Here is a 22748-nt window from a genome sequence, read left to right on the forward strand (position 1 = left end):
CACCCAAAAACAACAACGTGGAGGCATTTAGGAGAAGAATCCAAGTGTTAGAGGCTCAGGAGAGGCTTCTAGGAGGTAAAGCCATCTAATCTGAGATTTGAAAGACAAGCAGTAGTCAGACAGCCACATGTATGGGGGAGGAGAAGGTTCTTGGCAGAGGAAACAAAATGAGAAAAATGGCACTGAAGAGAGATCAGATCCATTGGGGTCAGAAAAGGCACACAGAAGGGGCATGCCTGTGGGCTGGGCTCTGATCAATGGGCAAATGTTGGTGGGTCTGAATGCCAGAGAGCATGTCCAGGATGCCAGAGGTACCCAGCTTGGTGGCTGCTCTAAGATTTATGGCTTGACCAGGGCACAGGGTACAGGATAGCAGAAAACTGGGCTCAGAGAGTTGGTCAATACCTTCCTTTTGGTGGAAGACCTTGAATACCAGGCCGAGGATGGTGTTTATTTTCATAGACAATGCAAAAGTGTTTACTGGAGTTGCAAGGAGCACCCAAAAACCAACACTGATTTTTCTTGCCTGATCACTGAACCATCATCTGAACAATAAGACATAACCAAACCCATTACCGTCAAGTTGATTCCAACTCATAGCTACCCTATAGGACAGAGTTGAACCACTCCATAGGGTTTCCAAGGCTGTAAATCTTTATGGAAGCAGACTGCCACATATTTCTCCCATGGAGCACCTGGTGGGTTTGAAAAGCTAACCCTTCGGTTAGCAGCTGAGCCCTTAACTACTGTGCTGCCAGGACTCCAAGACAGAGGCAGAGGTAGACAAAAGCCAAAATATCACCTTGAAAAGTGAAAACACGTGCAAGTCAGGAGCTCATACGAAAGCCACTGTGGCACAATGAAGTTGAATGCTGGCCTGGCTCACCAGCCGAGTGGGATCCTGAGACCTCTCCAGTCCACCAAGGGCAAAATATGGCCTCTCTCTCCTGCGGTGTGGAGGAGGTAGAACATGAGTGTACATGCTAGGACCTGAAAGATGGTGAACTAGGCCTGGGCAGGGTAAAGCCAGAGGAAACTCTGGTAAAGGTCTGTAGCAGTCCTACAAATTGGTCATCCGACCTGGGCATAGGGGCAAAATACTAATCAAACTTGCAGTAGCTGATTTCCTCCAAAGTTTCCCTTAGGATAGCTGGTGCTCTGGCACGCAAACCCACACAGTTTTATCTGGTAAAGAGAATAACTAAAGTCTTGGGGCTGAAATGATCTCAACCTATTCTCAGAATTTAAATGGATCTAGGCATAGAATGCAGGTGCCTACTGGGCCACATTTGGTAAGCAGAATCGGTGCTGCAGGATGAACCAAACTCCGGGTTATGATGCCAATGCTGACACTCTTCAGACCCCAGAAAAGGTGTTGGTTGATATAGACAGCAGGACGATGGCCATGGAATTTGGAATCTGCTAAGGAGTGTATAACTACTCACCTGCTGAATCAATTAGGCATGAAAATGGATGACGCTAGAGTGTTGGGCCCATGCCTAGCTGTTGCTGGCAGTCTGGATACACGCAAGAGGTTGGGAGCAGGAAAGGTACTCAGGCCCAGATCCCCCATCCCGGGGACCCTATGCCGCAAAGAGTAGGAGGCTGCTCGGTGGGCCTTGAAGCCTAGGGTGTGGACCTGGGTGGAGCTACCACAGGCGTAGACCTTGTAAATATTCAAATAAGAATTTGAAGGCTGAAGTGGAGAAGGGTTTCATGTGAACAGCAGTAGAAAAAAAGAGAAAAAGGAAAAAGAATTTTAAAAACTCATTCACAAGTGAAAAGAGCTACATGGGAGGAAACAGCTTAGTAGGAAAGCCAAATAGGCTTACTGATATTGAATTCAAAACAGATTTACCCTCTCAATCTCAGCAGCAGTGAACAGGGCAGCCTGCAAGACCTAGGACATGGGGAACAGTGAAGAACAACTGCTTCCTACAGGTCCTTTACTCCCCCAAGATAGGGGAGAGGAAGCGGCTAAGTGAGGAGTGCCAGCTTCACCTTCCAGTCTCACCAGTAAGGTAAGCTGTTCCCCCTTCTCTCACCCAAGAGGAGAAGCCAGTGAGGTGGGGAGGTAAGGTAAGCCAGGGCGGTGCAACTAACCAACTCCCTCCATGTGGAAGAAACATCAGGAGTGGGTGGAAATGTCCCCTACCCTCTTCCCCTACCCTAGAACCATTGAGGATTTTTTGAAGACTGTGACATCATAGGAGCTCTATATTTGTAAAATTACTCAGGCAGGGATATAGGGTACAGGGGAATAGGGAGAGGCAGGAAAATCTAATGTAAAGGAAGCTACTGAGTGTGCAGACAGGAAGCAGGGAAGGGGGGAACAAGAAGGCAGTGAATGTATAGAACTTTCTTCTTGCTGTCCATTTGTGTTGCTTTATTTCACTTTTGTTTTATGACTCCTTGTGGTAGAAAGACAGAAGATAAATGGAGTGACCAAATATCAAAAATTCATTAGTAAGCATTTAGTGAGCACTTCTCATATGTCAGACTGGGTAGATTGTCTTTGCATTGGACCATAAAACAGTTTCCACTACCCATGCTAGTAAACCAATGCCCAGTACTGCACAAAAAAGCCTGTACCCTGGAAAGGAGGGGAAGTTCTAACAAGTACACTTTGTTATTTGTGATACTGATACTTATAGTTTTTGAACTTTAAAGAAATTCTGTTACCCCATTTCTTCTTCACAAAAACTATGTGTGATCAGCAAAGAAAGTATTATATCCTCATTTTACTGAGGTTCAGACTCAGAGCCTACCTCTAATATGCAAATATATTTTGTGCTATTCTGCTGTAAGTTTCTGCATGAAAGTGTGTCTTGGGTCTCTAGTCAGGAACCCATGTGGGCATTTTCCTGGGCTGTTGCCCTTCTGTCTTAGACTATGTGTTCCCAGAGGGCTCAGGGAGGTACTGTGGTATAGTGGGAGGACCAGTGAAATCTAGAATCCCGTGGAAGGAATCTTTGACTTTAAGACCTGGCTCCTTCTCATTGACTCACCTGTCTCCCAGCTGTGTGGCATTAGGCAACAGGGGACTTTCCTGGACCAAGTTTTATTGATCCATTCTTCATCATTTTCCTCTTTCCTTTCCACTAATCATCACCCTATCTGGACTGTTTTCACAGGCTAATGACTATGCCCTTTGCCTTCAGCCTCTTTCCATGTGCCTCTGTCTTGGAAATTCCTGCCCAGTCAACCTTTCTACAACAATAGGTTTGGGGGCAACACTCCTGTTCAATACTCCCAGGCAGCTTCTGTTTGCACCAGGGTCAGATATAAACTAGCATTTTAGGCTTTCAACTAGCTGCTTCCCACTGGCCTCCTCTGCTCCAGCTGACCCACTCAGCTCATGGTCACCCAGATTCCCCTGTGTGTTCTCACCTCAGTGCCTGCTTGTGCTGTTGTACGACCCTCAGTAGCCCTCCCTTTAAAGGTCCTCTCCATGCCTGTCTTCTCCATGATGCCTGTTCTGGATGCTCAGCCCTCCGAGACTGTTTTTTTTCCCTTTTCTGAATTCCTCTGGCACAAATTCATTCATTTATTTATCTCTCGGCTGTTTATTGAGTGCCTATTTGAGCCAGACACAATTTTGGGAACACAGCAATAAACAAGAGAGACAGGGTCCCTGGTCTCGCTATACTTAAAGAGCAATGAGGGAAAGATGAACAATAAAGAAGATGATTTCATAGAGTGTGAGAAAGTGAAGCAGGGTGATGTACTAGACAGTGGTTTGGTGTTGTGCACTTTGGGTTAGGTGGTCAGGAAAGGCCTACTTACAGTGGAAACATTTTAGCTAAGTTTTGAATGACAAGAGAGAACCAAACCAACCACACAAAGATCTGGAGGAAGAACTCTAGGGAGAGAAAGCAGCAAAGGCAAAGCTGTGAGGTGGAAGTAAGCTTGGAGTGTATTATCCACACCACTCATTGGCTGTGTATGATGTATTGTCTTATATTATTGCTGGTATTTTCATGTGCGCTTCACCATACTAAAGTCGGCTAGATGTGGTGTGGTAATATGATAGTAAATTAACCTTAAAATCTTGGTTGCATAACAAAGTTTTTTTTCTTGTTCACACTATGTCTAGTGTGAATTGGCAGGGATCTTTGCTTCACACAGTTGCTCAAGGACCCAGACTTATGGACGCCTCCATGAACGCCATGCCAGGGAAAGAGAGAGCTGGAAGGTCACATAAACCAAACCCGTTACCATTAAGTTGATTCTGACTCATAGTGACCCGGTAGGACAGAGTAGAACTGCCCCAGAGAGCTTCCAAAGCTGTAATCTTTATAAAAGCAGACTGCCATGTTTTCCTCCCATGGGGCAGCTGGTGGATTCAAACCACCAACCTTTTGGTTAACAGCTGAATACTTTAACTACTGCACCACCAGGGCTCCTTAGAGGCAATCAAATGCTTCAGTGTGGAAATGTCATCCATCGCTTCTGCTCACAGCTCACTGGCTAGAACCAACCTAATTATTAAAGAAGCTGGAAAATTCATGGAAGCACATGGCCATCCCATTAGCAGGACAAATCTCTCTGTCCCCTTCTCCAACCAGGCTACAAGGTCCTTGAGAGCAGGGACTCTGTCTTACCTCCCTTTTTCACCCTACATAGTGCCTGGATCACAGCAAATTTTTAGCATGTATTAATACAGTGGTTGATGAAATACATTTCTCTATTAATTCAAAAAAATTTTTGAGGAATACCTACAGACTGGACATCCTGTAAGCCATGGTAGAGGCTACAGTGATCCCTTATGTATTCATTATTCCAACTCTTCCTGCTTACAAAAGGACTTGAGGAACTACTGAGATGAATAAGGCAAATGCAAAGTAGTCATAACGGGAGGACTGAAAGATGCAACACAGATATTAGAGAATTTGAAGTTTCCTTAATGGCAAAGAATGCACATACTAATGGAGCTAGTCATATAAAGCATGAGATGACCAACACGTTTACAGGCATAGGTATGACTCAAGGGCCCCCAGGGTCTCCATGGGGTCTTAAGGCTATGGATAATATCAACTAGTGGAGTGAGTGGTCAACCAGGCTTAGGGCCTTCCTTTGCCATTCTTCCACAGGATTTAGCACCCATCTGATTTCCTGACCCCCATATCTCCTGATTGGTGAGGAGGCTCTGAGGATGGGCTTTGATCACCAAATGCTAGCAGCTGACGTAAGTGGTCCTAGCAAGTCCTCAAGTGTTTCCTGCATGGCTGGGTGATGGAAGATCAATTTCCTAGAAGCATCTCTCAACAGGCCCAGGTGTCAGGCCTATCCAAGGTCCATTCTTGGCACAAATATTTATAACAAAAAAGAGAATTTGTTAAATACCTTGAGAGTGATTGGCTCAGCAGTGGTAGATAAAGAAGGTAACTGTCTCCCTAGCTGCCCTAATAATAATAGTAATGGGCCTGGGTATAAGGCATGCTGTAATCTGGAGGCAACCTGGCACTGGCAAAGCAGGGACTGAGCTGAAACGTGAGGTGATGGGGTGGAGTTGCCAGGGAGATAAAATGCCGCTTTGGAGCCTGGTCCATAAGGGAATCTGTCAGGCCAAGGCATAGTGTACAAAGTGTATAGCCAGGTTCAGCAAGCATCAATAATTGAAATTTGCTTGCATGGGGGTGGGGATTCCAACTAATGGGTAGGACAAGGACTGTCTTAGTCCCCATTGTGCAACTCTTCTGCAAAAGACCTCTTTAAAATCTTAAAAAGCAAAGATGTCATTTTGATGACTAAGGTGTGCCTGATCCAAGTCATGGTATTTTCTATCACCTCATATGCACGTGAAAGCTGGACACTGAAAAAGGAAGACCAAAGAAGAATTGATGCATTGGCATTGTGGCGTTGGCAAAGAATACTGAATATACCGTGGACTGCCAGAAAACCCAAAATCAAACCCATTGTGTTGAGTCGATTCCAACTCAAAGCAACCCTATAGGACAGAATAGAACTGCCCCATAGGGTTTCCAAGGCTGTAGATACTTACAGAAGCAGACTGTCATATCTTTCTCCCGTGAAGTGGCTGACAGTTTGAACCATCGACCTTTGGTTTAGCAGCCAAGCATGCTTAACCACTGTGCAACCAGGGCTCCTTAGATTGCCAGAGAATGAACAAATCTGTCTTGGAGGAAGTACAGCCAGAATGCTCCTTAGAAGCAAGGATGATGAGACTTCATCTCCTTACTTTGGACACATTATCAGGAGGGATCAGTCCCTGGAGAAGGACATCATGCTTGGTAAAGGGTCAGCAAAAAAGAAGAAGACCCTCAAAAAGATGGATTGACACAGTGGCTGCAACAATGGCCTCAGACAGAGCAATGATTGTGAGGGTGGCCCAAGACCGGGCAACATTTCATTAGTTATACATAGGGTCGCTATGACCAGGCTCTGTCAACGAGTAACTAGTTGCTGTCAGGTTGACCCCAGCTCATGCCAATCCCACATGTGTCAGAGCAGAACTGTGCTCCACAGGGTTTTCAATGGATGATTTTCTGGAAGTAGATCTCCAGGCCTGTTTTCCGAGGTGCCTTGGGCTTGAAGATACAAATCTTTTAGTTAGCAGTCGAGTGTGTTAACTATTTGCACCCCCCAGGGATTCTACCAGGCAGTGTTGGGCATTGTATATACATTGTCTCACATAATTTTCACAATAACACTGGGAATAAGTCATTTTCTTCATTTGACCTATGAGAAGGCTGAAGAGGTTTAGAAACTTGACCAAGGCATGCAGCTAATAGTAGTGCACCTGTGTATGGACACACACTTGGGCACAGTGCTTACCTTGTGTCAAGCACTGTTCTAAGCACTTTATTTCTATGGACATATTTAATCCTCAAAACAGCCCCAATGGGGTGGGTAGTCTTAACACTATTAGGGATGAGAAGACTGAGACACAGAGAGGCCCAAGTCTCATAGCTAATAAGGGATGAATCTGGCCTCAGTGTCCATGCTAAGACCAGGATGCTTTACAGCCTCATAGTATGTAGCTGACCTTTTCGCTCAGGAAAATTTAAATTTGTTGAGAAAGCAAAAGAAAATGCAACAGAGGCTCCAGAAGATTTAATGTGCAATGTACCCACAGGTGTGAATGACAAGTGGTGAGGGTCTCTGGAAATGGGGATAGCCAAGGAGTCAGATGACCCTGAGCAGGAAGGGTGCAGTAGGAGGAAGCTCGGAGTACACTTCTCACCACATCCCTGTCTGGTAGGCCTAGATGCATGAGGGAATATTGGTAGGTTTACAGACTTTGGGGTCCCTCATGCAGTATTAAAGAATGAAATGAAAATTATTAAAAAAAAAAAAATGAATGCTGCCAAGAAGTCCGGGGTCCAAAATTTTGCTCTAATCTACCCTCAGCAAAAGGCAATCTATTACTACTAGGGGGAGAAGAGAGGGTAGAAAAGAAACAGGAAGGGGGAGAAAAATCAGTACCAAACGCACAAATGGCTGCTGGGGCATCAAAAGCATTTTCAAGAACATGTTGGGAACATATAGATGGATGTAATTTTCCATCAAATGTGGTCAGTGTGTGTTTTCAGAGTGAAGAATGGAAGTGTTGGCTTTATTGGACTCCACACACTGGGCACGGGGAGCCCGAGTCCTGCTGTGGGAGCCTGATCAGGAACGTGTGTCCGAGAGCATGGACACATGTGGAGCTGGGCATGGCCGGGTGGGGTCTGTGCCTTCCTGGGGGAAAGAACGTCATGTTGGTAAATTGAAACGTGGCCCGAGAGCCAGGTCCCCTGGGTTGTATGCCCAGCTCTGCCACCAGCTCCTGCCTCCCTGGGTGGCCTTGAACAGTGGGGAAGGAAGAGCCACCTGCCTGCCCAATCTATCAGGGCCACAGAGGGTGTGGCAAGCATGAATTCTACCATTGTCTGAGGACCACCCCCCTTCCGGTGATGTTGGCTTACATTATTGTAAATGTCTGGGCAAGAGGGAGGATGGTGGGAGTCTGTTACTAATAATAACAACGACAACAGGTTGCTCAGGTTTGTGGAGCAGCTCATCCCAGTTATATGAACTGCTATCAGTAATACTGCTGCTTATAACAGTTTCATACAACTGGTGTGAACTACCTCCTAAACTTGGGCCGTAACCATGATAACATCTCTTGTATTTTTCCAGTTAATTACTGCAGCACCCATTTCTCCTGTTAGCAAGAAGTTCAACATATTCCCCTCCCTTCCCTTGAGTTTTCTAAAAACCTGGGGACGTAAGCCATCCAAAAGAAGAAAGGAAAGGGGGTGTAGTGGTTATTCACTTGCCACCCCCTCTCTCCAGATTTCTTCTCCACCCTTTGCTGCTCTGTTTTGTGCCCCAGAGGATGAGACCAGTAGATTGTATCACTCAGGCTCCCTCCACTCTGGCTTCCTGTTGGATTCAGCAAATGGGACGCATTGGCAGGAGATTAGAGGGTGGATGGAGAGGGAACAGGGGACATTTCTTCTCTACTTCTCCCTGATTTCTTCCGCATCTCAGGCAAAGCTGCATCCCTTTGTAACTATAGCTCTCACAGGGCCAGTCCTCCGTGGTCCTCATGGGCCTACAGTTACACGAGTTCCTCCCCTGTCCCTGTAGTCCCCTGACTACTATAGGTAGTGCCTTCATTAAAATAGTGTATGACTGCATACATTTTCACAAAAATAAAAAAAAAAAAAGGAAGAAGAAGAAGAAAAATCACTTCATTTGAGCCATCTGAGGTGAATTCTGTTTCCTCCTGGGATCCTGGCAGATAGAGAGGTCAGGCCAGCACCCACACTTAAACAGGGAGACACCTGGAGCGTGACCAGCCCACCACTCCCTTGGGTCTCCTTGCTACTCAGTGTTGCTCTTGGAGATGAGCCCTGCCTTGTCTGACAGAGAGGCTGGGCCACTGCTGAGATGGTGCCTCCACACTGTAGGTCCTGCAGAGGCCACGGGGGCTCTGAAAGGGAGGATACCTCTCTCCTTCATGCTAAGCCCAGTCAAGTGGCTGCCACTGTCCTGGCCGCCTCCTTCAGGAAACATACATACCCACCGCTGTCACCAGGATGTCATCCACTGTACTGACCCAGAACCAGTGGCCACCTCTCTACAGAAATCTCCCCTGTGGCATACAACTTGTCTTTTTAAACCTCAAAACAAAGCAGATCTGATTATACCCTCTTTAACCACCCTTCTGAGAGAGGCCACTCTCAGTGATTCCAGGGGTCTTTAGTACCCTTTTAGAGCCTCGGTGGAGAAAAGGTTGAGAGCTATGGCTGCTAACCAAAAGGTCAGCAGTTCAAATCCACCAGCCACTCCTTGAAACCCTGTGGGGCAGTTCTACTCTGTCATATAGTGTTGCTATGAGTCGAGGGCAATGGGTTTGGCCTAGTTTTGGTTTTAGTACCCTTTTAAAGGAGACTCCTCAGGTGATGCCAGTGTATGCATTGCTGACCTTCTAAGAGAACTCTGTCAAGGATTTTAAGGCAACTGGCTGGCACCTCCCTCACTAAAGAAGAGGAAACAAATATACAAGTTAAATCTGTAGTAGAGAACCTTGCTACACTATAATAATTCAAACAAATGTTTGGGGCCTTATACTATGCTTGACACTTTTCCTGCATTATTTCACTCAGTCCTCACACAAATGTTTAAGGAAGATGTTATAGGAAGGTGCCATTTTAGGAATTAGGACATCAAGACTAAAAAAAAAAAAAAGACTAGGAGAGATAAAATTCACTTATCTGGGGATACTCAGACAGAAGGTCTTCCTCAATACTTCTTTCATAGTCTGGTGAACTGTATCACAGAACTCACAAGGCCAGAAGTGGGAAGGACTTGAGAAATCACCCAGTCCAACCTTGACATTGAGACATTGACTTGTTTGAGGTTCTGATTCTTCAGAGTTGGCTAGATACTTTGAGACATTGTTCTTTAATGTTTTACACCCTGTGGGGCACAACTTGGGGAAGACACAAAATAAGAAGAGTCAAGGATTTACTGTACTCTTTATTGAGCTCTTAATTCCCCACCCAAACATATTAGCATTTATCCATTCTTCTTATCTCAGTAAACGGCACCACCACTCTCACCCCAACACTCAAACCAAAACCCGGGTGTCATCCTGGATTTTGCTCTTTTCCACCCCAGTCTATTGGCAATTATTGTCCATTACATCTTCAAACATATCCCAGGATCTGCCCACTTTTCGCAAGTTCCATTCTAAGAGTGCCTGGACAATTACAACACACTTTTAACTTGTTTCTCTGCTTCCACTCCTGCACCCCTTATAGTTCATTCTCTATGATCCTAATTTCACTATGTCACTTCCCTACTCAAAACCCTAAGGTGACTTCCCATTGAACTTCCAATGACATCTGAAGTCCTTCCGGTGGCCCACATTAACTGACCCCAGTCTTCCTCCTAATTTCACCCTCCTTCTTCAAGGATCCCTGGTGGTGCAGTGGTTAAGCACTTCGCTGCTAACCAAAACGTGGGCAGTTCGATCCCACCAGCTGCTCCGCAGGAGAAAGGTGTAGCAGTCTGCTTTTGTAAAGATTTACAGCCTTGGAAACTCTAGGTAACAGGTCTACTCTGTCATGTATGGTCAGAATGTGTGTCTGTCAGTTTGTCGTACTATGAGGGCCTGTGTGTTGCTGTGATGTTGGAAGTTATACCACCAGTATTCAGATACCAGCAGGGTCACCCATGGAGGATAGGTTTCAGCTGAGCTTCCAGACTAAGACAGACTAGGAAGAAGGACCCGGCAGTCTACATCTGAAAAGCATTAGCCAGTGAAAACCTTATGAATAGCAGTGGAACACTGTCTGATATAGTAGTGGAAGATCAGCTCCCCAGGTTGGAAGGAACTCAAAAGACTACTGGGGAAGAGCTGCCTCCTCAAAGTAGAGGCAACCGTAATGACATGGAAGGAGTAAAGCTTTCAGGACCTTCATTTGCTGATGTGGCATGACTCAAAATGAGAAGAAACAGCTGCAAACATCCATTAATAATCAGAACCTGGAACATAAGAAGTATGAATCTAGGAAAACTGGAAATCGTCAAAAAAGAAATGGAACACATAAACATTGATATCCTAGGCATGAGTGAGCTGAAATGGGCTGGTATTGGCCATTTTGAATCAGACAATCATATAGTGTACTATGCTGTAAATGACAACTTGAAGAGGAATGGTGTTGCATTCATCGTCAAAAAGAACATTTCAAGATCTATCCTCAAGTACAATGCTGTCAGTGATAGGATAATAATCATATGCTTACAAGGAAGACCAGTTCATATAACTATTATTCAAATTCACGCACCAACCGCTAAGGCCAAAGATGAAGAAATAGAAGATTTTTATCAGCTGCTATCGTCTGAAATTGATAGAACATGCAATCAGGATGCATTGGTAATCATTGGTGATTGGAATGCAAAAGTTGGAAACAAAGCAGAAGGATCAGTAGTTGGAAAATATGGCCTTGGTGATAGGAACAATGCCAGAGATCGAATGATGGAATTTTGCAAGACCAACGACTTCTTCATTGCAAATACCGTCTTTCACCAACATAAGTGGTGACCATACATATGGACCTCACCAGATGGAACACAGAAATCAAACTGACTACATCTGTGAAAAGAGATGATGGAAAAGTTCAATATCATCAGTCAGAACAAGGCCAGGGGCTGACTGTGGAACAGACCATCAATTGCTCATATGCATGTTCAAGCTGCAACTGAAGAAAATCAGAACAAGTCCAGGAGAGCCAAAATATGACCTTTAGTATATCCCACCTGAATTTGGAGACCATCTCAAGAATAGATTTGACTCGTTGAACACTAGTGACTGAAGACCAGACGAGTTGTGGAATGATATCAAGGACGTCATACATGAAGAAGGCAAGAGGTCGTTGAAAAGACAGAAAAGAAAGAAAAGACCAAGATGGATGTCAGAAGAGACTCTGAAACTTGCTCACAAACGTTGAGCAGCTAAAGCAAAAGGAAGAAATGATGAAGTAAAAGAAGTGAACAGAAGATTTCAAAGGGCATCTCGAGAAGACAAAGTAAAGTATTATAATGACATGTGCAAAGAGCTGGAGATGGAAAACCAAAAGGCAAGAACGCTGTCGGCGTTTCTCCAGCTGAAAGAACTGAAGAAAAAATTCAAGCCTCGAGTTGCAATAGTGAAAGATTCTATACGGAAAATATTAAATGATGCGGGAAGCATCAAAAGAAGATGGAAGGAATTCCAGAGTCATTATACCAAAAAGAATTAGTCGATGTTCAACCATTTCAAGAGGTAGCATATGATCAGGAACCAATGGTACTGAAGGAAGAAGTCCAAGCTGCTCTGAAGGCATTGGCGAAAAACAAGGCTCCAGAAATCGAAGGCATATCCATTGAGATGTTTCAACAAACAGATGCGGTGCTGGAGGTGCTCACTCGTCTTTGCCAAGAAATATGGAAGACAGCTTCCTGGCCAACTGACTGGAAGAGATCTATATTTATGCTTATTCCCAAGAAAGGTGATCCAACCAAATGTAGAAATTATAAAACAATATCATTAATATCACACACAAGCAAAATTTTGCTGAAGATCATTCAAAAATGGCTGCAGCAGCATATTGACAGGGAACTGCCAGAAATTCAGGTTGGTTTCAGAAGAGGACATGGAACCAGGAATATCATTGCTGATGTCAGATGGACCCTGGCTGAAAGCAGAGAATACCAGAAGGATGTTTACCTGTGTTTTATTGACTATGCATAGGCATTCGACTGTGTGGATCATAACAAATTATGGATAACATTGTGAAGAATGGGAATTCCAGAACACTTAATTGTGCCCATGAGGAACCTTTACATAGATCAAGAGGCAGTTGTTCGGACAGAACAAGGGGATACTGATTGGTTTAAAGTCAGGAAAGGTGTATGCCAGCGTTGTATCCTTTCATCATACCTATTCAATCTGTATGCTGAGCAAATAATCTGAGAAGCTGGCCTATATGAAGAAGAATGGGGCATCAGGATTGGAGGAAGACTCATTAACAACCCGCGTTATGCAGATGACACAACCTTGATTGCTGAAAGTGAAGAGGACTTGAACCACTTACTAAGGAAGATCAGAGACCACAGCCTTCAGTATGGATTGCACCTCAACATAAAAGAAAAATCCTCACAACTGGACCAATGAGCAACACCATGATAAACGGAGAAAAGATTGAAGTTGTCAAAGATTTCATTTTACTTGGATCCACAATCAACACCCATGGAAGCATCAGCCAAGAAGTCAAACGACGCATTACGTTGGGTAAATCTGCTGCAAAGGACCTCTTTAAAGTGTTGAAAAGTAAAGATGTCACCTTGAAGACTAAGGTGTGCCTGACCCAAGCCATGGTATTTTCAATTGCATCATATGCATGTGAAAGCTGGACAATGAATAAGGAAGACTGAAGAAGAAATGACACCTTTAAGTTGTGGTGTTGGCGAAGAATATTGAATATTCCATGGACTGCCTAAAGAACGAACAAATCTGTCTTGGAAGAAGTACAACCAGAATGCTCCTTAGAAGCAAGGATGGCGAGACTGCGTCTTACATACTTTGGACATGTCAGGAGGGATCAGTCCCTGGAGGAGGCCATCATGCTTGGCAAACTACAGGGTGAGCAGAAAAGAGGAAGACCCTAAATGAGGTGGATTGACACAGTGGCTGCAACAATGAGCTCAAGCATAACAACGATTGTAAGGACGGTGCAGGACCTGCCAGTGTTTCATTCTGTTGTGCGTATGGTCGCTATGAGTTGGAACCAACTTGGCGGCACCTAATAACAACAACACTCAGAAAGCTCCCATAACTTGGGCCTATCTATTTCTTGTGCATCTCTGGGTCTTTCCTGCCCCGAGGCCCTTGCCCTTGCTGTCATCACCATCTGGAATACTCTCCACCTCCTCTCAGTACTGGCTTCTCCTTGTCCTTTAGGTGTCTACTTAGAGGTCACCTCCTCACAGGCCTTTCCTGACCACTCTTACTAAAACCGTCTTCCTACCACCCTTGTCTCCTCCGTCTCATATCCCTGCATATTGCTTTAATACTCATTGTTCTCTGAAATGGTCTTTTTTGTCCACCTTCCCCTTCTAGACCATGACAGTGCCTAACACCTGGCATGTGATAGTCACTTGATCGATATTTTGTTGAATTAATAAGTAAGAAAAGGATAGAAAAGGGTAAGACAGAGCTAAGAGCATCCCTTTTGGGTTGTCTTCCCAGGAATGAGGCTGGCAGGGCTGCATTCCTCCTCACTGGGGGATTGTCTGTTTCCTGTGTGTGCTGGTCTGGATGACCCATTGGTGTCAGGGAGCCTCTGTGACCATGCTCAAGGCACGCCTACGTGTTCTCTTCCTGCTCCTGTCTTTGTCCTGGGGAGAACATCCTTATAAGTAACAAGTAAATGGGAAAATCCGTGTAAAATTCCCGTGTATAGTGCCTGGTACATAGTGCACACTGGTGTCGGGTTGTCATTGTTGGGCCATAACAAAGCACTATGTTTGCACTTTTGCTTTACTCTCTCTCTTTTTGTCCAGGTGCTTCCTTCATGTTTAGGCCTTTTTTGTTTGTTTTCACTTTTTCCTTAAAATGAGAGGGTCCAGGGCACTGTCACCTTGGGCTAGACCATCACCCAACACGGTAAGGACTTGGGTCCCTTTTTTGGAGACAAACATTTTCTTCTGGATCTAGGGTCGGCGTCTCTGGGGGCACGGGAGCATCTCAGGAACACCTGTCCTTAGTCTCCATTTCTGGCACTCTCAGCTCCCTTAGGCAGTGCGCTGGCTGCCTAATTACACAGCTGGTTGGTGATTCCCTCCCCACGGAACAAACAAGGCAACAACTTCACACTGGAAGCTGCGACAGTCCCCCCCACCCCCCCACCCCACACACACACAAATGGAGGGAAGACCAGATGGTTGGGCTCTTAGAAAACATTGCTGTTTGCAAAGGCTTGATCTGCCCTGGGAGAGAGGTAGGGAGGGGCACCTTTGCTTGCTGACCCAGCCACACAGGTTAAGGCTCTTGTGTCTCTCTGCTCTTCCCTGAAGGGCCCGTCTCCCCTGAGCAGGGCCAGGGCTGGTGCTAATGGAAATGCACACTTGGGCATCTCCCCATTTTGTCTTGTGGCCATCATTGTATAGCTGCTGGCTGGGTTGCTGGGGACACCAGTTAGGGGGAGCTGCCTCTCCAAAATCCAGATTCTGCAGCTGGCATTCTCATGCCGGCCATGCTGCTTCCGTATGATTAGGATGAAGCTCTGGGGACTCTGAGTCCTAAGCTGGCCCCCTGGGACTAACTTGGGCTTTCACACTAATTATTTTCCAAGGCAGCTTACAGCTGGGTCATTTGCTCTCATATTTTTTCATGACACAATGCACCAGAGGTTTAAAATTTAAAAGAATGGGGGGTGGGTGGGTAATGGCTCTGCATAGGAACTCCATTTGATTTTCTTTTCTGGCCCGAGATGGCGTCTGTCCTTGGTTGGAAATCTGCTCCAGTGAATTGGGAGTGGGAGAAACCCTCAGTCGCCCTCTAATCAAGCTGAGGAGGCTTCCGGGGGAGGTGGGATTCCAGGAGCATACGAATGATGAGAAAGGAGTTGCCTGTCTACCTACTCACACTCTCTCCAAGTCCACTCCTCTGTGCATCCTAATAGCAACTGAAATCTAAAGGCACTTTAGTTGGAATCTTATGAAACACACAGTGGGACCATTTCCTTATGGGGATAAGATTCAGACCATTCCAGGGACTGTGTCTGGTGAGAATACCCTGCCTAGTGGCTTGAAATGCAGATTGTTCTTGAAATGCACCTGTTCTGTAGAGCTCACCTCACCCCAAGTGAGCTCTGGGAAAACCAAAAAGATCTTGTTCCATTTCTTCAGTCCCAGGAGCCTGTGCCATAGGCAGGTGGGGCTCCCTGTACAGTCTGTTGAGGGATATCAAAAAGTCAAACTGAAGCCCTAGAACTTTGGAGCTGTTGTAGAGAAAAACTTAAATGTTATTTCAAAGTAAAACAGAAAGGTTTATTAAGGATTTAAAACAATTGCAATCGGGAAACTAATGTAGCCCATTGAAAATGGAACCAGGTAGTCTGGGGCAGTTTCATTATACAAGTATTCTTATGGGGTAAAAATAGGAACCAAACCATAGGGAGGGCAATTACAGGAAAATCAATGAATATTGTAGTAATCACACTCTGATTGGTTACTGATTACTAATAGTATAGTTAGTGCTTACAGATAGTTTCACAGGATACTTACATCATGGTCACAAGATGCTTATGTGTATTTTCTTCTGCGAAAATATCTTGTTGGCAACAGCACGCAGACAGCACTCTTCCTGGGCCCCTGTATTTTGAGGGGTGCAGATGGCCACTTGGTTAAGACCCCTCAGGGCATATGGTTTCACATCCTGGTTTTGCCCACCAAGGAAAAACACGTTTTTCTCAAAATCATAGCTGTTAGTCTAGAAATCCAGATTAATACTAGGTAGCATGGGCAGCATATTATGGCTCTGTCTTACTGACTGCACTGAAGGATGTCTCTTCCAGAGACTGAGCTCACCCTCCCTCACACCCCCCCCATTTCTCCCTCAGTGTGAGATGCTCCCTGAGATCCTCCTTCTCCAGAAGGCTCAACAAAGCACACACAGCATGCCCCCAGAGCATCTTCAGCTGATTTAGTGGCCTAGCAAGTGGATTCAGATTGTTTATTGGAAATGCCTGTTATTTCTGGTGGCTCATGGCCCCATAAGCACAGGCACTGGCTGTTTTTAGAAATAAAACTAATAAATAACAACCAGGCCCATGATTTACCAGTATGGAGGAAGGGAACCACTCATTTCCAGTTGGAGCAAAGAGCTCTGAAAGGACCAGATTCTTTTTCCAGAGAACTTTGAGAAAATTCCTATAGGGACTGGGAGATTTGAGAACAAACAGTTCAAAGGGGATTATAAAAAGAAAATTAAAGACATATGCTACCCCATATCTCATCCTTAATCCCCTTCTAGCCACATTTACAAGATCAGTTTTCCAAATTTTCAGACGCTCAAACCCAATTACTCATTTTTTAGTGACATTTTTGTTGTTGTTGTTGCTTTTTTTCTTACCCCAAGGATATTTAAGGGTAAGTCAAGATGCATTTAAGTTACTGTTGAATTAGATGCTCCAGGGACACTGTACAGAGGCTCAAATTCCTATTAAAAAGTTTTCCCTCCCTTTCCTCCCTACCTTCCTTCTTCTCTCTCTTCCTTTCTCCCTTCCTCCCTCCCTCCCTTCTTCCCTTCCTTCTTTATCCCACTGCCTTCTCTTTTATCTCCTCCTTCTTCATGTTCTTGTTCTTATTCTTGCTCTTTTCTCTCTCTCCTCTTCCCTTTCTCCTCTCCCCATCCACCTCTCCTTTCTCTTCTTTTTTCTCAATCTCTCTCTCGTAACCCAGGTACAAGACACTCAGTTCTTGCCCCTATGTCCATCCTGAAGTAGTACTCAGTCCTTCAGTACATCCCTAAAGAGCAAATCCAGGATTCACCAAGTACTGATAAAGACAGCAGATTTGAATGAATCCTTACTGAAAATTCTGTGAAGTGGCAGAGGAAGAAGTTGTACTACAAACTACGCAGTGACATTGGTGAAGATTTCCTCTGGCATCTTTATACCCCATCCCTACAACACTTGCTACTTCCATTTTTTCTTTGGCTGCACCTACCTCATTTCTCCCATCTCACTGACTTCAGCCTCTTTTGGGTCTTATATCTAACTCTCACAGCCCTCGTCTTGTCTTATGTCAGGAAATTTAACTCTCTTTTGTTTACTCCTCTCTTGTGTCTTCACATCCAGTATCTTGTTCAGCAAACAAAGATCCCTCCTTAAGATTTGTCCTTCTTGGAAGGTAACAGGGGTTATTAATAAATAAATATTGTTCCAAATAATGTTTCCTTCCTGTCATTCCTTCCTTCATACATTCAACAAATGTGCAGAGTGGATTACATCTGGCAGCAGCTGTGATCTGCCTGGAAGACGTATCTCTCTGACGTTGCTCATTGTAAAAAATCCATCCAAACTGTATGTGGTAGGAGCAGGGCAGGATTGGGGGCAGGAAAAGTGATAAGGTTAAGAGGCACATGGGGGTTCGTTCAGAGTTATGAGGTCTTAAAACTGAGAGTGCCCTTAGAAATCAATGCAGGCACTGGCCCCTGGGCCTCAGAATCATTTTCTTTAAGGAAATAAGACTGAGGTGCAAGAAGGGGCTGCAGAATCCTCAGCCCAGTGAGGGCCTGATAGGTGTAAATCACTCCAAAAGGGAGGCACTAGCTTCTTTTTTGGGGCTAGATTTGCAGCAGGGAGGGAAAAGGCCTTAGAGGTTAGGCATCTATGGGGCTTTGGCCAACATAGAGAAACTAAGAAAAAGTAACAGAAGGGGCTCTGTTAACTGTAAAAGATGAGTACATATTGTTATCCAAATGGTTATCTGGAGAAGCAGTGCAGTGGACTGGGGTCTGCCCATGTCTGGGGTTTGCCCAGGTCTTTTATCTTATGGGATGGTGTGTGCATCCCCCCAGGCATGTCAGGAAGGAAAAAACCACAAAGCCGTCTACCAGCTGAGAGAGATCACTGTAGACTTTTTCATAGTATTACAGTGATGTCTCCAGATTCTCTAGCAGGCAATGCTACTGCCAAGGTCACCTGGAATGACTCAAGAAACTTGGGGTGTAGAGTTCCTCGAGGGGCGGGGATAAGGGATGTATTGATTGAACTTCCTGAGCTGTGTGCCAGCAAGTCCCCTACCAGCCATGCTCACCACTGATTGGTAGGACATGGTTTCAGTAGTCAACAAGGAAATGATGCTCAGAACCTCCAAGGGCTAGACATGTACACAAACATCTGACTATAGAAGACCCAACTCTGTTGTTGGAAGTGGGGCTGTTTGACATTAGTGATGACTGTGATGAGGTTATGAACAATTGTTGTGAGCTGCTGTTGAGTAGGCCCCTTACTCATGGTCACCCCCAGCACAGTGGAAGGAAATGTTGCCCGGTACTTTGACATCTTCATGATTGTGATCTGTAGGGTTTTCATTGGCTGATTTTGGGAAGCAGAACAGGCCTTTCTTCCTAGTCCACCTTAGGCTGGAAGCTCTCCTGAAACCCTTTCAGCATCATAGCAGCACACAAGCCCTATTGACAGATGAGATGCGTGGTGGGTGAGCAATAGGTGCATTGGTAGGGAATCGAACCCTAGTCTACTGCATAGAAGGTGAGAATTCACTGAACCACCAATACCCTCTATGACAATAAGACCTACCATTTATTGAGGTCACCATATGCCAAGCACTAAGCTAAGTGCTCTATAAGCATTCCCATCCTGTTGTCAAGACAATCCTGTGAGGCAGGTGCCATTATCATCTTTTTGTATAAATTCACTCCTGTAATTACATTCTCTATTTGAGCTCAGATGTGTCTGATGCTAAAGTCTGAACCTACGGCCATCTTTTGTAGCAAAACCAAACAAGAAAATAGTCACTCCCCCCAACACACAACTGAGCCACAACGAATGACAGGGTTGCTTTAGTATGGCCTGCCAAGGCCTCTAGGGTCTCTTCACTAACATAAGGGAAGTAAAGTGTGTTTCAGAAAAAAGGGAAATTTTGAGAGTGAATCAGAGTTTTTAGTATTCTTGGCTCTGCAGCAGTGATACCATGTTTTTTAGGATTCACCAGGGGCTAGGATAAATGAGTAGCTCTCTTTTCCTCAGATCCTTTAAGCTTTAGAGAAGAATCAAAGCCAGGATCACAGTTGCAATAGTAGCAGTAAACAAAAATAGACCAAACCCATTGCCGTCAAATCAATTCCAACTCAAGACGACCCCATGTGATACAGAGTAGAACTGCTCCATAGGGTTTTCTTGGCTGTAATCCTATAGAAGCAGATCACCAGGCCTTTCTTCCACAGTGCTGCTGGCTGGGTTCAAACTGTCAACCTTTAGGCTAGTAGTCAAGTGCAAACTATTTGCACTACCTGGGGACCTAATAGTGGCACTATGGAGTCTCTAAGCTTTGCCATTCTCAAGTCTTGTCCCAGGGCTGTGGGTCCCAGGGGGCTCCCTTCTGCCTGTGTCGGTCTTCTCGGTAAGCCTCTGCTCCCATTTGGACCATCAGTGATGCTATCAGGAGTTTATGTCAGGGGCCTCTTCCCTCAATTTGCTACTGTTCTCTGCTAACACTGCGTTTTATTGCTGCATCTCTTCAGCCTAGAGGGCTTCCTTGTATACTATTGCAGCTCTTTTTTAGGCCTCTAACAGGTGGTTTGCTTCTTTCGGTTTTGGAGGGTTGGTGATCCAATTATTTTCTTCTTTGAATTTTTCGTTGATACCATGTGTTTTCACTAATGGAAGTCCTGCCGATTAAAGGACCAATTCAGAATTTTTGTTATGCTTATGGATTTTGATACCTATTATCTGGGATCCCACTTGTCCTAGCAGACCCTGGACATAGTAAATTTTACTGATATGAGTCGATGATACAATGGGTTTTTTTGTTTGTTTTTTTATTTCTTGAAAATTTATAAAATATGAGGTGAAACATGAAGGAACCTGGCAATAACTGCACATGCATTGTGTTCTAGTCTCCTTCTTCTTAGCCTTTTTGTTGTTTTTCATGAAACCGTTCAAAACATGGTACAATGCATTCTTCCTTACTGCAAAAGTAGTATTTACAGCCCAAATAAATAAAGCCAAAAAAAAATTTTTTTTTATTTCAGGAAAATTACCACTACAATGCCTTCTTCATTACTGCTAAAGTAGTACTGACAGACCAAATAAATAAAACTAAAGGAATTTGCATTTTCTTGAGAAAATTACCACTACTATGTATTCTTCATTATGATAAAAGCAGTACTAACACCTAAGAAGCAGAAGCAGGTGCCCTGGAGTACTGCAAAACTGCTCACAGTGGTGCATTCCACCTGCTACGTGTGGAAGCAATGATTGGGCCCTAAGATTGAATGCAGGATGAGAATAACTTATAAGAGTTCAAGTTTCTTGAAAAGCACCAATGAAATGCAGTATTCCTTATTGCAAAGGTATTATTTACTGTTCAGAAGCTAGAAAAGCAGGGAGCCAGTAATACCTGGAAGCAATGGAATGATATCAGGGAGAAAATAGCCACTATGACTGAATGAAGACTGGGAATAGCTTATTTTTGTGATAAATACATTCTCACAAGAGCATAGTAACTTGGAAAAATACTGAGGAGGCTTATCTCACAGAAATAAAGGCAAACCTGTCAAAAGTTTAGAAAATTCACACACCCAGGAGGCATCGCCTAAGACAATGCTCAATCTACACAAAAATGTGGCTCCAGCTCAGAGTTTTTGAGTTTCACTCATTTCAAGAGGCTCCCACCTTGAAACTAAAGGCTTTAAAATTGGGCTACCTCCTTCCCAAAGAATCCTAGAGGCATAAAAAGTGGTTAGGATACTGTATGTCCTATGGATCACCAAAGGGTCAAGAACTTCAAATGAATTCCCGATGATTTATGCTAGAAGGTGTTTCTCCCCACCAACAATCAACCACGTCTTCCACAGGTGCACAGTCTTTTGCCTTTCAGCTCCGCCTCCCTCAGTGACCCCTTAGCTGCTTAGAAACACTCTCCCGACACCCTAAGAGCCCAAGCTGGGGGAGCCCTTTCTCTTTCTTTAGAAATGTTATAACTAGTATCTCAAGGTCTGTTTCTTTACCACCTGTGTTAGTCAATTTAAGCAACTCTAGCAACTGTTGAGCTGGAATCGACTCAATGGCAAAGTGTTTGATTTTTTGTTTTTAGCTACTGTAACAATAATGTAAAAAATTTAGAAACCTCAATGAAAGATGTACTTCTTGGTCCTCTCATAGTTCAGCCTTTCACCCCATGATTCAGGGATCTGGGCTTCTTCTTGCTTGTGGTGTTACTATCCTCTGGGACCAGGAAGTGTTCCACTGGACCTTTATATCTCCCCAGAAGAAGAGAAGAGGAGGGAGATGAAGAGAAGAGAGGCGAGGATAGAATAGCACAGGGAAGCAAAGGGAAAGGAAAAGAAAACCTCATAGGAAATTTTACAGGCAAGGCCTGGAAGGCACATACATCATTTCCACTCACATTTCATTGGCCAGAACTCATCCATGTTGCCTTCATCTAACTGTGTGTTCAAGAAGAGGAAGCGCATTTGATTAGCATCTGGCCAATCTCTGCCTCACAGTCTCTCCCAGAAGACATAGCAGGCCTCACACAAACAGCACTTATATTCCAGGGTTCTTCACCCCATGACAGGTCTTGCTATCAGTGAATTTTTAGTATTAAACTCTGTATGTGTCTATATATATATAGACATATGTATATATATATATATATAATGAAATGTGCAAAGATCTGGAGTTAGAAAAACAACAGGGAAGAACACACTCAGTATTTCTCAAGCTGAAAAAACTGATGAAAAATTTCAAGCCTCAAGTTGCAATAGCAAAGGATTCTATGGGCAAAATACTGAATGACTCAGGAAGCATCAAAAAAGATGGAAGGAATACAGAGAGTCACTGTACCAAAAAGAATTCATCTATGTTCAGTCATATCAGGGGGTAGCATATGATCAAGTTCCAATGGTACTGAAGGAAGAAGTCCAAGTTGCACTGAAGACTATGGTGAAAAACAAAGCTTCAGGAAGTGACGGAATACCAATCGAGATATTTCAAGAA

The 22748-nt window shown here is 44.4% G+C and overlaps 1 protein-coding gene across 1 annotated transcript in view; it reads left to right on the forward strand.

The window, feature by feature from the left end:
- Positions 1-232: 232 nt before the first annotated feature.
- LOC111750833 (anoctamin-2-like) overlaps positions 233-22748 on the forward strand; it is an 84899-nt gene continuing 62383 nt past the window's right edge. Inside the window, exon 1 of the mRNA XM_023548716.2 lies at positions 233-311. Within this exon, the coding sequence (XP_023404484.1) occupies positions 233-311 (79 nt within the window). The remainder of the gene's footprint in view (positions 312-22748) is intronic.

The sequence above is a fragment of the Loxodonta africana genome, chromosome 4, assembly GCF_030014295.1.
Source record: "Loxodonta africana isolate mLoxAfr1 chromosome 4, mLoxAfr1.hap2, whole genome shotgun sequence".
In the NCBI taxonomy this organism is placed as follows: domain Eukaryota; kingdom Metazoa; phylum Chordata; class Mammalia; order Proboscidea; family Elephantidae; genus Loxodonta; species Loxodonta africana.